Genomic DNA, 17480 nt, shown 5'->3' with positions numbered 1-17480 from the left:
AGAGCACCCTCTGGTGGACAAACTACATGACATCATGTCTATTGCCGCATTCACACCGGATGCCATGCGGCGACAGGTTGCCATGTAATCCCTATGGAAGGACGCGTTGTGGTGCCACAAAAGTTCAAGCCATGCAATGCGACACGATGGACGCGAATCAAGAGATGCAAATAAAGCGATTTTGAGTGATTGGCACGTTTGTGGTGCGATATCGCGTTGCATCGCGTCGCGTCACCCTCTTCCCCAAGTTAAAAAATCTGAACTTTTTCGTCTTGTCGCAGCGCGATGACCAATCAGGGACTGGATATGTAGTGATGTGGAGCTGTCTGGAGTCTATACTTGATATGGACATGTCCTGTCTCTGGCAGCCAGCCTGTTAGCAGGATTTATGTCCCTTTTGTCCTTTATTTATTTAACACAATTATGACAGAGTTTGAGGGGAGAGCAATGAACTGCAGCAGCAGCCAGTTTTTTTTCACATGTGCGTGCGTGAACGAATAGTCCGTGAAGATCAGTATTAGCTTGACTTATTAAATGAGCTTTAAATCTTCTCTGTCAATTGAAGGCGGTGCAGAGCTTTAAGTATTTTGCACATTAACGCGCTTTGGAGAATATTACCCTAGGGTCCTGTTTCTCAAGGAGGCCAGGGCGGGATGTTTTCTAGTGTTGCTCCTGTAAACTTTGTGTGTTGTGTGTCTGTGTGTGTCTGTGTGTGTTCTCCCATCTCTGCTGTTGAGACAAAATGATGGTGATTATTCTGATTTCATGCCTTGTCTGGAAGTTAATTATTTACTCTGTGCATGAAATGTGCCTGAATGCCAGGGATTTGTGTATACAAACACGCTTCAGATCACTGGAAAAATGGGAATGTGAGGGAGGGAGGTGGAGGGGAGCGGGGCAAGTGCTCTCAGTGCATTACCCAGTAGTGTTATATGTTCTAATTAATACTCTGCTTTGTTTACAGATGCTTTGATTTAATTAAGCGGTGAAGAGAGTTGGATTAGCTGTTAATTGATTTAATTATCCATTTTGTTTGTCTCAGGCATGATTCCAGCAGAGCTGCAGCAGTTGTGGAAGGAGGTGACAAACGCTCACGTGAAGGAGGAACACAACAACAACAACAGCAGCAACAACAACAACAGCAACGGCCACCGAGGACTCGACCTGTCCTCCCCGACACCACCAAAGAACCCTCTCATCAACCAGCACACCTCCACCAACGGCCAGTTCATGAGCCACAAGAGAGAAGGGTGAGTCTGTGTGAGTGCAGCGTGTTTGTGCACAAGCCTCACACACTTAGTGGGCTCTTAAATATGAGGTTCTGAAAGCAAACTGTGAGCTCCGAACTATTTCATCAGCTACTAATAGCTGTTTGTAAATGTTCTCATTTAGAACATTGTGCAGACCTGCTGAATGCACGATTAAGGTCGTCATCTGATGCTGGTAAAAATGCGTGCATTGTTCATATATTTGCGTACATTGCACCTTCATGAAAGAGGTCTGAACCATTTCCAGTCAGGGTGACTAAGGTTAAACCACATTCACCTGGTAGCAGAATATCTTGCCTGGTTTGCGATCTTACGCCAGGGTGAGCTAATATATTCTCCCATTGGTTTACCCAAACAACTAATGAGCTAACTTTCACAAAACATTATCACAACTGCACTCCTAGTCTGGAATCAACTGAAACAAAAGGCAAACCAGAGAGGGGAAGTACAGGAAATGGTTAATCCTACAACCTCTGATGGAAATGATGAACTCACTGCGTGTAACCACAATCAGAACCAAATGACAGAAAAATTAAAATTATTCTTTAATAGCTGATTGTTTTGACTCAGACATACCTCAACAGAATTTACTCTGAATATAAGACGGTGATTCCCCCATTAAGTGGTTTCAGCGCAAGTCAGGGCAAAGCGCCGGCACTCTACGTGACTAGAAGCCACACCCTCTCAATACAGCGTTACCCGACACCAATTTATGATTCCTGCTGTGTTCCATTGTTCCTGAAGTATAAATCATGCAGGATTATTTTTATACCGTGTACACAATGCAGTGAAACTACAAGCTGCTGATTGCAGCTGCTGCTTCTTGCTCTTCTCTCACAAATGTGTTTAAATAAATTCCATAAAAGTTCTGCTCACAGACTGATTGCCAGAAACAGGACATGTCCACATCTAATAAAAAGTCCGGACATCTCCAGTCCACTCACGGACAATTCGTTCGCAGGCACACATGTGAACAATTAAAAGAAAGAAAGAAAAAACTCTGGCTGCTGCAGCTCCTCACTCTCCCCTCAAACTCTCTCATCACTGTGTTAAAAAAAGGACAAAAAAGGACATAATTCCTGCTCACAGACTGATTGCCAGAGACAGGACATGTCCACATCAAATATAACTCCAGACATCTCCACATTTACTCACAGAGGGTTCATTCGTGTGCACGCGTGCGCATATTTCGCGGTCAAAGGAGGAAAGATAAATTATAACAGAACTCAGAGTGCAGACCTGCAGCTGAGCACAAGAACAAACATAAACTAGAAGAGAAATCGGAGTGCACAGTCTGGCTGCAGCCAAACTATGTACTCTGATTTCTCTGTGCAGAGAACCTGCAGGCTGAGTCCTCACCTCCTCTCTCCCCCTGCTGCATGCACCTGATGCAGACATTCCTGCATTGTCACGACGCCACACAAAGCAACTCGAAGCAGCCCCGGTGTGAAAGGGGCTTTAACCAGGTCCGGGTCACGGTAGCCATAGACCAAGCAGCTCATTCTATACTTCCCCATCTTCAGCCAATTCCTCTAACTCTTTCTGTACAGTGGGGAGGTGATGGTCTAGTAGCAGTTAAGCATTGGGCTTGAGACCAGAGGACCCTCAGTTCAGTCCTCAGAAAATCACTAAGGGCCCTTGGGCAAGGTCCATTATCCCCAAGATGCTCCTGGTATGTAGCGAGCGCCATGCATGGCAGCACCCTGACATTAGTGTGTGAGTGTGTCTGTGTGAATGGGTGAATGTGAGGCATAATTGTAAAGCACTTTGAGTGCCTGATACAGATTGAAAATGCTATATAAATGCACTACATTGTCTGCGGCACCACAAGACATTTCCAAGCCAGCTGGTAAATATAGTCCTTCCAGCATGTCCTAGGTCTTCCCTGGGGACTCCTCCCAGTTGGACATGCCTGGAACACCTCCCTCAGGAGATGACCGGGGGACATCTTCACCAGATACCCAAACCAGCTCAACTGCCTCCTTCCAATGCAAAGAATCAGCAGCTTCACTGTGTCTGTCCTGGATATTCAAACTTCTCACACTGTCACCAAGTGTAAGCCCAGATACCCTACTGAGGAATCTCACTCCACCTCTTTTGGTCATTACCTAAAGTTCATGAGCATAAATCGAGTGGTAAATTGAAAGTCTCGCATTCTGGTTCAGCTCTTTCCTCACCACAGTGGTCCAGCACAGTATCCACAGGACCTCAGATGCAGTCCCAATCCTTTTATCAACCTCATGCTCCACCTTACCCCCACTTGTTATCAGGACCCTGAGGTGCTTGACCTTCTCCACTTAGGGCAGTAACTCTTGACTGGTGGCAGTTACTTTTTCCTGATGCACAGGGGGCACGCCACCCTTTGCCAACAGAGGACCATTGGAGGTGCTGATCCTCATCTCGGTCACTTTGCACTCTGCCTCAAACATGCTCTTGAAATCCAAGCCGTGGAAATCACGAAAAGGATTGGCAACAAGAGGGCAGCCACTGGGAACAGGTTTGATGAAATGTCGAGAATGTGGACACAGTTACTACTTTGTTCATATAAAGAACGGATCGCTATACTTATGCAACATATCCCACGAGATACCTCGCAGTACCTGGTTGTATGCCTTTTCTAAAGGCACAAACCCATTGGGGAGTTGATAGTCTCGTGGTTAAGCAGTGGGTATGAGACCAGAGCATCCTCAGTTTTTCCAGAAAATCACCAAGGGCCAACAGGCAAAGTCCTTGTTGCTCCCGGTGTGTAGTGAGCACCTTGCATGGCAGCACCCTGACATCACACACATCCTGACGTGTGTGTGAATGGGTGAATGTGAAGCATTACTGTCAATTTGGCCTTCATGGTGATTGTTCATAAAGCATCCTGTATGCCACACGTCATGTTTGCTATTGTTTGTGTGGGCACCAGATAATGTTATGGGGCATTCCTGAAAATAGTCATATTCAAAGGTTGAGTAAATAACTTTTTTTTTTAATTACAACAAATCAGTATAATACAATTTTGGGCTACTGTGTGAGAAAAAAACCCAGAACCCAGAGTGAAAACAAATCTGTACTTTATGACCTAGTATTTCCAAGTCAATGAATATCCTTGGAAATCAGTTCAACTGCTCAATATGTAGTCAATCAATCAATCAATCAATCAATTTTATTTATATAGCGCCAAATCACAACAAACAGTTGCCCCAAGGCGCTTTATATTGTAAGGCAAGGCCATACAATAATTACGTAAAAACCCCAACGGTCAAAACGACCCCCTGTGAGCAAGCACTTGGCGACAGTGGGAAGGAAAAACCCCCTTTTAACAGGAAGAAACCTCCAGCAGAACCAGGCTCAGGGAGGGGCAGTCTTTTGCTAGGACTGGTTGGGGCTGAGGGAGAGAACCAGGAAAAAGACATGCTGTGGAGGGGAGCAGAGATCAATCACTAATGATTAAATGCAGAGTGGTGCATACAGAGCAAAAAGAGAAAGAAACACTCAGTGCATCATGGGAACCCCCCAGCAGTCTAAGTCTATAGCAGCATAACTAAGGGATGGTTCGGGGTCACCTGATCCAGCCCTAACTATAAGCTTTAGCAAAAAGGAAAGTTTTAAGCCTAATCTTAAAAGTAGAGAGGGTGTCTGTCTCCCTGATCTGAATTGGGAGCTGGTTCCACAGGAGAGGAGCCTGAAAGCTGAAGGCTCTGCCTCCCATTCTACTCTTACAAACCCTAGGAACTACAAGTAAGCCTGCAGTCTGAGATCGAAGCGCTCTATTGGGGTGATATGGTACTATGAGGTCCCTAAGATAAGATGGGACGAAGGAGCATTACAGAGTAATTCTATTTAACTTGCTTATATGGAGATTTGTTTTTATATTTAATTTAAAGAGCGTCACTTTTTTAATTTTGCAACCCCAATTCCACTGAAGTTGGGACATTGTATAAAATGTAAATAAAAACAGAATACAATGATTTGCAAATCCTCTTCAGCCTAAATTCAGTTGAATACACCACAAACACAAGATATTTAATGTTCAAACTGATAAACTTTATTGTTTTTGTGCAAATATTTGCACATTTTGAAATGGATGTTTCAAAAAAGCTGGGACAGTGGTATGTTTACCACTGTGTTACATCACCTTTCCTTCTAACAACACTCAATAAGCGTTTGGGAACTGAGGACACTAATTGTGAGTGTCATGACTGGGTGTTAAAGGAGCATTCCCAAAAGGCTCAGCCATTCACAAACAAAGATGGGGCGAGGATCACCACTTTGTGAACAACTGCGTGAAAAAATAATCCAGCAGTTTAAGAACAGTATTTCTCAACATTGAATTGCAAGGAATTTTGGGATTCCATCATCTACAGTCCATATAATCAGAAGATTCAGAGAATCTGGAGAACTTTCTACAAGTAAGTGGCAAGGCCGAAAACCAACATTGAATGCCCATGACCTTCGATCCCTCAGGTGGCGCTGCATTAAAAAAAAACACATCATTGTGTAAAGGATCAACTGTGGGCTCAGAAACACTTCAGAAAACAGTTGTCAGTTAGCACAGTTCGTTGCTACATCTACAAGTGCAAGTTAAAACTACCATGCAAAGCAAAAGCCATACATCAACAACATCCAGAAATACTGCGGCCTTCTCTGGGCCCGAGCTCATTTGATGAGTCCGCATTTCAAATTGTTTTTGGAAATCATGGACATCATGTCCTCCGGACAAAAGAGAAAAAGACCATCCAGATTGTTACCAGCGCAAAGTTCAAAAGCCAGCATCTGTGATGGTATGGGGGTGTGTTAGTGCCCATGGCATGGGCAGCTTACACATCTGTGATGGTACCATCAATGCTGAAAGTTACATCCAGGTTTTGGAGCAACACATGCTGCCTTCCAAGCAACGTCTTTTTCAGGGACGTCCCTGCTTATTTCAGCAGGACAATGCCAAGCCACATTCTCCACGTGTTACAACAGTGTTGCTTCGTAGTCAAAGATGCAGGTACTAGACTGGCCTGCCTGCACTCCAGACCTGTCGCCCATTGAAAATGTATGGCACATTATGAAGCGCAAAATACAACAATGGAGACCCCGGACTCTTGAACAACTGAAGTCGTACATCAAGCAAGATTGGGAAAAAATTCCACCTACAAAGCTTCAACATTTAGTGTCCTCAGTTCCCAAACACTTATTGAGTGTTGTTAGAAGGAAAGGTGATGTAACACAGTGGTAAATATACTACTGTCCCAGCTTTTTTGAAACGTGTTGCAGGCATCCATTTCAAAATGAGCAAATATTTGCACAAAAACAATAAAGTTTATCAGTTTCAACATTAAATATCTTGTGTTTGTGGTGTATTCAATTCAATATAGGTTGAAGAGGATTTGCAAATCATTGTCTTCTGTTTTTATTTACATTTTACACAACATACCAACTTCATTGGAATTGGGGTTGTAAATATAATGAAAGCACTTTCTTTCCTGTGCACAATGTTAAAGTGTGATCCTCCAGCCTGCACTCTGAGAGAGTTACTCTGCTGCTGTCTTCCATCGAAGGTTGGCACGCATTATGAAGGGGTGGAGGACAGATATTTGAATACTCCTCTCTGGTACAGAAGAAACCGGAAAACACCAAGAGTCTTGTCCCTAGTGGGTCGTCATTGGCATGGTGCAAAGGAATCATCCACTACATGGAGATGTCATGGCCTAAACTTGAGGCGGCAGATGTGTCTGGGCACCAGGAGCATGTTTTCTCTGAGCAAGGATGAGCATCTTCCACTGCTATCTTGTTGTAGCTTCCCTTGAATGCGACTGTTCTTTGCTTAATAAAAGACCCTGAAAGCTGCCAGGATTTAGTCTCACTGGTGTTGATTGGAGGGTGAGAAGGTGTTTCATCTCAGGGTACTCTAAATATCATCCAGAGGTGTCATAATATAAGACTCAGATGAAATTTTGGGCTGTATAGGCAGCTCAGGATGTAGGCTGTAATGGCACTCAGCGAAGACATTATAGGGATATGTAAGCAGATGACACATTGTCTGTGGCCTTATGGTCCCCAGGCCATCTAGAGAGGAACTGAAGTACTGCATTCCTTGAAATGAAAACCTAGCACCAACATCATCATCACAAGTGACAGTGTGATCCTGGCAAATGACTCGGCTTTATGGTTCTGTTTGGCTGGTTACGTTGAGCTGTTGTATAACTTTGGTCCTCTGCCAGGATGTTGGACATTGTCTATGCCATGGTCTGCTAGTTGCTCTACCAGGCAGATGTTAACCACGGATTTTCAGTGATACTGCAAATTTGTAATGGTAATGGGGCATAACTCCTTCATGCAAGTGGAGCTATTGTTCTGGTGTTGCAAGCAGTCGTTGTTCCTATTTGGGAGACAGGTATCATTCAGCATGACACAATAAGTACTATATCAAGCTATCATAAGATATATGGACATAATCTTGATAATTTTTCTAGAACTTGATATTTCCCATTGTGTTTAAATGTGCATTTGTTTCCATAAGACTGTCGCTAATATTTTTGCTACACAGTGCAAGAATATACAGCTTTACCGTGCCATTGTACGAGTTGGAGGAGCAGTGCCGAAACTGAAAGAACATTAAAAATAAAATGCTGAAGTATGTCACACTGCTTCCTTCTTATCTGCTCATTGTGTTGGAGTTTTACCACAGGAAGGTCTCAGGCATCTCAACCACATGCACACACACATACAAGGCAGTGTAGTAAAGATAACATGTTACTCAAGGTTAATGAGTGTTTTCCAAAATTACTGCATACTTCCAGTTAAAAACCTTTTAAGAATAAGACCATTTAGAGTTTGTTTAAGAGCCACACTCTGCAGCTGCCATGTGGAAGTACGAGGTCTGTCCGTAAAGTATAGGTCCTTTTTATTTTTTTCAAAAACTATATGGATTTCATTCATATGTTTTTACGTCAGACATGCTTGAACCCTCGTGCGCCTGCGTGAGTTTTTCCACGCCTGTCGGTGACGTCATTCGCCTGTGAGCACTCCTTGTGGGAGGAGTCGTCCAGCCCCTCGTCGGAATTCCTTTGTCTGAGAAGTTGCTGAGAGACTGGCACTTTGTTTGATCAAAATTTTTTCTAAACCTGTGAGACACATCGAAGTGGACATTGTTCGAAAAATTAAGCTGGTTTTCAGTGAAAATTTTAACAGCTGATGAGAGATTTTGAGGTGATTCTGTCGCTTTAAGGACTTTTCACGGTGCGAGACGTCGCGCAGCGCTCTCAGGCAGTGTCGTCAGCCTGTTTCAAGCTTAAAACCTCCACATTTCAGGCTCTGTTGATCCAGGACGTCGTGAGAGAACAGAGAAGTTTCAGAAGAAGTCGGTTTCAGCATTTTATCCAGATATTCCACTGTTAAAGGAGATTTTTTTAATGAAAGACGTGCGGGCAGATTGCAGCGTCGGCTCGCAGCCGCCACGACGCTCCGTCACAGGAAAAACACCTCTGCTGGAAGCCTTAAGGACAAGTTGGAACATCTCCAGCTGATAAACAATTTCTCATATACTCACTCCACTGAAAGCCATCAAAAGCCAACTGGATTTTAACAAATGGTTATCAACACGGAGGTGTTTTTCCTGTGCCGCCGCGCTGCGTCGGCTGCGTCCCGACCCGTCCGCACGTCTTTCATTAAAAAAAATCTCCTTTAACAGTGGAATATCCGGATAAAATGCTGAAACCGATTTCTTCTGAAACGTCTCTGTTCTCTCACGACGTCCTGGATCAATAGAGCCTGAAATGTGGAGGTTTTAAGCTTGAAACAGGCTGATGACGCTGCCTGAGAGCGCTGCGCGACGTCTCGCACTGTGAAAAGTCCTTAAAAGCGACAGAATCACCTCAAAATCTCTCATCAGCTGTTAAAACTTTCACTGATTTTTTTGATCAAATAAAGCGCCAGTCTCTCAGCAACTTCTCAGACAAAGGAATTCCGACGAGGGGCTGGACGACTCCTCCCACAAGGAGTGCTCACAGGTGAATGACGTCACCGACAGGCGTGGAAAAACTCACGCATGCGCACGAGGGTTCAAGCATGTCTGACGTAAAAACATATGAATGAAATCCATATAGTTTTTGAAAAAAATAAAAAGGACCTATACTTTACGGACAGCCCTCGTATGCGGGTTTCAGCCAGGGTTGCCCATTTTGGCTACGGCATGTCAAAGTTGGCCCCTTTATTTAGGCCCCTTTATCCTTTAAATATTACATTTTAAATGTTAATTTGCTACAAGCAACATATGCAACCTTCACTTATTTATCTCCTGGTGTTCAAAAGTGGTCACAGCCAAGTTTTAATTAGTACTCTCTGGAAGTTGTTCCAAGTTGCTGGACATTGCTGCTGTCATGTACACAAGAACTATGCGTGCTGTAGAGTGGAGACAAGGTCTGTGCTGCCTACTGAATTGTGGGGTTCTTCAGGGATGTGTTCTGTTTCCTTTTCTGTTCTGTGCTTGCATGGATTGGTTTTTTGGAAATGTTGTGGAATTCAGTGACTTGGGTGACCTTAGCATTATGGCTAATACTTTGATTTTTGTGGAATCAATAGTTATTCTCATTTCAGCGCTTGAGACAATGCGTGGGCAGCACAATGTTTGCATTTGTGATTTTCCTGGATCAAGACTAAGTTCCAGGCTTCCAGTAACTTCCAGGACTTAACCATAGGAAGTGTATGTGGAGAAAGTGTCAAACTTGTTGTGACATTCACTTGCAGTGACGTCCGTGTCCTTGGGTCCTCTATGTTTGAGATGGATAGAGATGCCCAGGAAATGCAGATGTAATCAGAGGTGTTAGGCAATGCTGATACTTGTGCAGGAGAATGAAGGTCCAATTCTTTATATTCTTGGTGCTTCTATTCTTATCATGTTGTTGTGAGACTTGGATACTAATGGTACAGGCCTGTCTGGGGAACCCTTGAGCACCTGGAATACCTTTGTGGGTACTCAGATGAGGCGTACCACTTTTATTTTGAAGGAACATTGGCTGTAATACCATGGACATGTGACACGCCCCTTTGTGGACGATCTGTCTAGCAGGTACCTCAGTGCTCAGTACCCTACTGCCTAGAAAAGACCAAGGGAACATACATATATCATCTGGCAGATTGATGGCTACTTTCAGGAGGTAGGGATGGACTGGTTGTCTGCCTGGGTGGTTACCAGCCAGGACCCAGGACGGTTCCATGGTATGGCGGCGATGACCTGTAGCACCAGTGCATGTTCCCAGACCAGTTTTCTTCAAGGATGGCAGCTGATGCACACATCCCCACTCCATTAGTGGAATGGTCAGTATTTGCTTTAGTGTTCTTAAGGACAATGCAGTGATGCTTCTGTGGCTTTGAGAGAAACCCCTGGAAGCAACGCAGTGATTTGTAGAAATATGGTTTCATGCACGCTCATGTGCATGTAATTATGTATGTAGTTATTGTAGTATTTATTTATATACTTGTGCTGTCTGTATTCTCTGCGTATTTAATTTAACATGTCTGCACTGAGCCGTCACTTCCAACTGTCAGTAAGTGGCAGGCCGGCAGTCAGCTGAGAGGCACCTTGCTGTGCTGTGTGCGCTCAGACATGGCTGGCTGGTCCCTATGCGATCTTGTCTGTACATAATTATCAGCTTGTTATGCAAGTGTGCCCCCGCACGCCACATGTGTTGCGGTGGGGTGCAGTACGCACACACGCCACATGTGTTGGGGGGGACTTTGGCACAGTCATACCCATGTGTGTTGCTTGGTAACGGACACTCGTGTAGCACTTCGACAGTTTTCACAGACAGCTCGAATGTTGTCATCTGCACTCTACTCCCAAGCCGGGAGCGCAAATAGCCCCGCCTTTTCTAAGTGCCCAGCGAGTGGTGTAGAATGTTCCGACATGCAGAACAGCGCACACAGACACACTGATGTTAAAAAGGTGAGGTGCGCCTTCGCTGATAGCATGACATTTGTTATTGTTAGGGGTCTGGATGGAACCGGACCATTTCAGGCAATGGACCCAAATGCAGGGAGCTGGACATGGGAAGGAGTACAAGGAAAATATATTTATTTATAAACAATAGAAATTTAGATCCTCTGTCTGTCCATCCATGAATCTTATAGACACAGTTCCTCCTCAACTGTTTTGTGGATTTCAGTGAAACATCAAACCTGTGAATATGTGACTTAAGGAAGATGGTTCTAGTCTGCTGTCTTCAGTGGGACATAACTAGACTTTGGTTGTTGTTTTAATACATTGTATTTGTCAGTTACATGTACAGATGTACTGGTGTCCTGTCTCAGCTGTACCCTGCCCCTCGCCCAGTGTCTGATGGGACAGGCTCCAGCTCCCCCATAACCCTTAACTGAAATAAGTGTGTACAGAAAATGAATAGATATTCAGCTGTTGGCCAGTTTGATAATCCAGGTGTTTCATCACAACAGATTTGCTGCAGCTGTTATATAATCTATGCACACAACTAGTATGTCGGAGCATGGTGTATCATGTCCTATGCCAGAGCACAGACATGCAGTTTTTCATTCTTAAGCAGGTCGTTCATTATTTGCTGGCTTATGTTATTGTTAGTGTCAAGTATTTTGATGCTGCTGGTAGGTCAACCACAGACTTTAGCCCTCACTGCAAACATATCAACTGTTTCTTGTTTTTTCCATTTGCGCAATATTGCCCATCTGTGCAGCATTGTGTCTCGGGCGGAGATGGAGATGATCATTCATGCATTTGTGTCATCACGTTTGGATTACTGTAACTCTCTATTTTTTAGCCTTAGCAAGTCCTCTTTGGACCGCTTACAAACGGTTCAGAATGCGGCTGCGAGGCTGCTGACGAGGTCATCAAAGTGGTCACATATAACCCCAATCCTCTCCTCCTTGCACTGGCTCCCCATCCATTTCAGACTCCAATTTAAAATTCTAGTACTGACTTTTAGAGCTCTGCATGGTCAAATGCCATCTTATATCACCGAGCTATTACATCCATATGTGACAGGTAGGTCTCTGAGGTCTTCGGACCTGGGCCTATTGGTTGTGCCTAGGACAAGACTGAAGACCAGGGGAGACTGTGCTTTCGAGGTGGTGGCACCTAAAATGTGCAATACATTGCCTTTGGACCTACGCTCCGTGGACTCTGTTGAAACATTTAAAGTGAAGCTAAAGACCCTTTTGTATAGGCTGGCTTTTACCTAGTTTTTATGGTTTTATGTTTCTGCTGTTTTTAATTGCTCTGTTCTTATGTGAAGCACTTGGTGATTTCTATCTTGAAAGGTGCTATATAAATAAACCTTACTTACTTACTTACTTTCAGAGCCTCTGAATTTGTTTTTGTCCAGTGAGTGAATGTAGGCGTGGCGTTGTCGTCATTGAGGGACTGTTGGACATAAAGTTTGTTGGGAAGAAACATAAAAATTTAGCGTCTTGTGTTCTCGCAGATGATAGTATGCAGCCTCCCTGGATTTAATGTGATGTTTGACTGAATCTAGTTTTTCATGTGGGTAAAGACAAATCACAGGGTGGGGCTTTGGCTCGCCAACACTGTGACACACATCACGGACGAACAAGGTGAGCAGCATGAGAAGGCAGGAAGCAGTCTGAGCTGAGGACTCCACGCATCATCGGAGGAGACATAATGCACGAGCTGGCAGCAGAGATTAAAGAAGATGCCAACAGCAGTTTAACACCAGCTTAAGTGAAGACTCTGAATATTCTCCACGTATCTTACATCTGTCAGAAATGCAAGCAGGTGATTCTCATCCACCCCATCTGCTGGAAGCAGTCATGGATTACTGAGACAAAACATTCCCTGTTCAGTGCTGCATGATGCTAACTGACATTCACACAACCACCAAGTCATACTGGTGTTAAAATTTGGGGCACTTGGATCACACCATCGAGAGCATTATTCCTCTCTTTTGATGATGCAGACTCCATTCTAGTTGGAGTCCTTGGGAAGAAAAATGAAATCAAATTCTGAAGTTAGGTTATTGTGAGCAAGTCTCTGAGAAAACGGCTGTTATAATCCAGGGATTAGAATAATCAGGCTGAATATAATGGGCTGGGCCGGGCTGGGCGTAAATAGAGAGCATCCACTCATCCTCCCAGCGCTGAACTTAATGAACTTTTAATTGATGCGGTTGTGCAAGTCCTTTTGTCGTGCAGCAGAAACAAGCCTGTGTGCTGATGGGCCTATTTTCCCGGCTGGCTTCGGATTGGTTTACAGCAGACCCTAAGTACCATGTAGTTAGGTTCATGTGTCATATAAAATCTGCCCAGGCACAGCGACGCCTGCAACTAAAACCTTAAGTGCATCCACAGGAATCACTCACCAGCTTTGCGCTTCCGTCTTAAGGAAGGAGGAGAAATTCAATCACTGCCGGCTTGACACGCTGAAGACGAGGAGGCACGTGCTCCTGCTTTTAGTTGTCTGCAAGAACAGTTGAGCACGGCAGCATGAGATCTGTTTGTCTCAGATACAACCACAGTCCGAGACACTCAATCTGTCCGTCACTGCGCAGATAGAGATATACCCAAGCGAGCCAGGTCATCTTTATTCAATGATTTGCTTATTTAAATGAAATGTGTCTGATCTGTGTTTGACACAAATTCCCAGCACGCTGCTACGTCAGCGTTGTACGGTGAGCATCCTCACAAAGCACTTGGCCCACTTTACTTCTGAATAACCATCAGTAACCGCAGCTCAGGGACTGTAACACAGCAATCTGTTAAGGAGATAAATAATCAGATTTGGCACAGCACTCCCCTCTCTCTCGTCTTTCATTTGTCTTACACACACACACACGCACACAGATAATTAAATCATTTAGGGTAAACCATGCACACAGACGAGGGAAGGAAAGGACTGCAGGAGGGCAGCATTTCTCACACCTGATCAGCGCAAACATTTCAGAACTGTGACATACAGGTCCGCTTCAGACCATTTGAAAAAGATGACATAACTGCTGTGCTAAGACGACAACTTCTATCACAGCCACCTGTGATGACTCCTTATAAATGTCCTTACATCATATCACAATGTGGAGATTTTTGGTATTTCAGTCTAATCATGCAGGTTTTGTCGCTGGTTCACATGTAGGTGCCTGAGAACTGTAGCTGTAAGAAATGCAGCATGTGGACCCAGATGGAGAGAAACACTGCAGCTGAAAATAAGTATGAAGGAAAAGGGCTGCCTGTGTCTTTGTTTTCACACCATCCATCACTCTTTTGGTCAGAAAATGACCAAAAGAGGGATGAAATAAGTCTGTTTCTGTTGCTGATGTGTACGGTTGATTTATGTGCATATCCAGTATGAATCTGATTCCACGTTGGTAAGTCTGGACCATCAAATGTCACATGAAATTCTTTTTTTTTTTCCCCCAAATCCACTGGAGTCTGCCTGAACACTCAGATGGGGTTCCATGTGTGTTTTCTTATCTCTGTAATACCTCATGCCTGAAGCACACTCCACGTGGAGTCAGACCCACGTGTCACACATGCAGTAGTCTCATGCGTTTGTGTATTTATACCCAGGAGCATTTCAGCTGCTGCTGAATCTTTTCACATCATTTGTCTTTGTTAAATCCTTTAATTCCACACTGCATTTTGTTGTGACCATTTTTGGATAGCAGTTAAATGATAAATGCACTGCATTTATAAAGTGCTTTTTCCATCTATATATCAGAAGTTCAACGTGCTTTACAGTAATGCCATTGTATTTTTAGACATGGCCTTTACAGTGCACATTCATTTTGAACATTTTTTTTGTATTTGTCTGTGTACGTGCGTTTTATGTATTTTTTGATAACAGCTCATTTGGTGAATCCAACCATCACCTGACTCCACTTCATGTTGAATGTTTTATAATGTGTACATTTAAAAATATTAATATGTAAATGCATATAAACTCACTGTAATATTTTGTTATTTTTCTAATTCACATGCACTGAGTCACAGATCAGCATGTGGGTTTAGTTGCAGCGATCAGACACTGGACAGCAGTCATGTGACTTTTTTCCATGTGTGTGACTTTCATTACTGTAGCAACCAGTGTGGAATCGACAGCACATAAGGGCCGCAATGGACACACAGCTCAGATCTGGTCGCTTGCTATATATGTATAAAGTGGACAGTCAGTGAAATCAGATTTGAATCGGCTATGGAATAAATCGGAACCAAGCCTTAATAACCTGAACGACCAACAGTGAAGCTGTCTTCACACCTTGTTGCCAGACTCTGGCTGAACGTCATGGACATCCCACTTCTGCTGATAGATTCAGCCCATCAACACACTATGCTACATATAGATCAGGGCTTGTTTATGACCCAAAGCATGTCATCAAAAGAAGCCAAGTAGAAAACTGGCTGCCAGCTGTCGAATTCATCTTTGCATGAAGTTCCTCTGGTCTGTCTCCACATAAACACTGTGCAGTACCTAGAAGGTTCATATGCTTTCTGCCCCAGCCTGCAGCAACTTTAATGTTGCCTCTTCCCCAAAGAGCCCTGATGAGACGGTTTTCCTTATTACGCTCACGCAATCATTAGAGTGTTCTTCCTGCAGGCTGCCTGTCAGTAATAACATCCTGACACACCTGTCGTGGGTGCAAGTCAAATTTAACACAGCTCAGAAAAGAGCTCTTTGAGTTTTAATTCATTTTTCCCCCTTTGTGCTGAAATAATTTCAAAATGGGAGGAAAACCTCATGATGCCACACTCTGCTGTTAAATGAACGGAGCTCATTTGTGACTATTTAACCACATACCATTTAACATGACTCCTGTGTCAACAGGGCATCATGCTCACTCCACATTTCAATATCTTACTTTAAAATTAAACAACAAGCCTGAGCACAGTCTTTTTTAAAGGATCATTTTAAACTAATAAGCAGCATTACCTTCACCTGTCCACACGTTTATCTGTTAAAAACTCATAATAGATCATCTGCAACGTATTTATTAGCTGTATCAAAATGGAGGTCTTAATGGGAATGCATAATTCATAATTGAATAATAAATAAAAGATTCTGACTTCTGAAATGGAGCAGGGAAAAAAAAAACCTGCTAACCACATTCTTCAATGCTTGACTGCTTCCTAATTACATTTCAATTATCACTTTATGAACATTTTGAGCTGTTAACCAAGTAATTATAAGACAAAGAAATGTGTGACCACCTCTAAAATTTGATACATCTTTACTAATATTGATACAAAGTTTAATCTGAATTTTAGCTTATTTAAGCCTATAATTCTGGTATCCCATGTTTATTAAAATTATTGATGATGTGGCAGATTATTTTATTTAATTTGTTTTTTTGGGGGGTTTTTTTTGCATTTGGAGACATTTTTGAAGTGCTGCACTGTCTGTGTTATTGAATAATTGAATGAGATTGTGGCGGTTGGAGTTGTTGGTGAATGGGAGCAGTGCAGTGTGGGATGTAATGAATCTCCCTCTCCAGCCTGTTGTGTTAGGGAGCAGGGCTCATACTGGAGGAGGAGCACAGGTGGTAGCAATGTAGGGCAGTCCCCCAGGCTCTTGTAGCTGAAAGTTGTGTGTCTTGTATAGTGCCTGTGTCCATATGGCTGCCTGTCTGACTGCCTTTGCCGACGCCGGCTCCACACAGGCCACTTTTCCTCACTGCTGGTTGTTGTACTGTGCCTCTCGCCATATGGAAGATGTTGTAAAGTTTGTTTTTCAGGCGTGTTTCAGCTGTTTAGACTGATTGTGAGGAGGCGCACGCTCCCCATGGATGTGTGTACATCAGCCTCTCGTGACATGGCGTGGTCAGTAGAAAAATTGATGCCAGGAGCTGATGTTTGCAGTGGTACACTGTTATGTGTGAAAATGTGTTATGATGCCAACTCCTCCAGGTGGGATCCGGGTCACAATGCACCAGGAAAACTGAAAGTACAGAGGGAGTGTTTCTGCAGGGATGATCAGAAATAAATGCATTATGGCTCAGTGATACTAAATAATTACATACACTTCAGCTCCACCTTCAATACAATAATCCCATATAAACTGGTTCACAAACTCCAGGATCTTGGACTTACCACTTCACTCTGCACATGGATTATGGACTTTCTTACCTGTGGGCCACAGAACGTCAGGATAGGAAGACATACATCCACCACCATCATGCTGAACACCCTCATCCTGTTCACCCTCTTTACTCAGGACTGCACCACCATCCACTCTTTTAACACTATAGTGACGTTTGCTGATGA

The 17480-nt window shown here is 43.6% G+C and overlaps 1 protein-coding gene across 9 annotated transcripts in view; it reads left to right on the top strand.

The window, feature by feature from the left end:
• Nucleotides 1–17480, top strand: part of foxp1b (forkhead box P1b) — a 732035-nt gene that overhangs the window by 645955 nt on the left and 68600 nt on the right. For all 9 annotated transcript variants that reach the window (XM_034167467.1, XM_034167465.1, XM_034167469.1 and 6 more), the window contains one exon: nucleotides 1043–1250. In XM_034167467.1, coding sequence (XP_034023358.1) covers nucleotides 1043–1250 — 208 coding nt within the window. The remainder of the gene's footprint in view (nucleotides 1–1042; nucleotides 1251–17480) is intronic.

The sequence above is a fragment of the Thalassophryne amazonica genome, chromosome 3 (assembly GCF_902500255.1).
Source record: "Thalassophryne amazonica chromosome 3, fThaAma1.1, whole genome shotgun sequence".
Taxonomy (NCBI): Eukaryota; Metazoa; Chordata; class Actinopteri; order Batrachoidiformes; family Batrachoididae; genus Thalassophryne; species Thalassophryne amazonica.
Note: the sequence above shows the minus strand (reverse complement) of the source record. Positions and strands in the feature narration are given on the sequence as shown.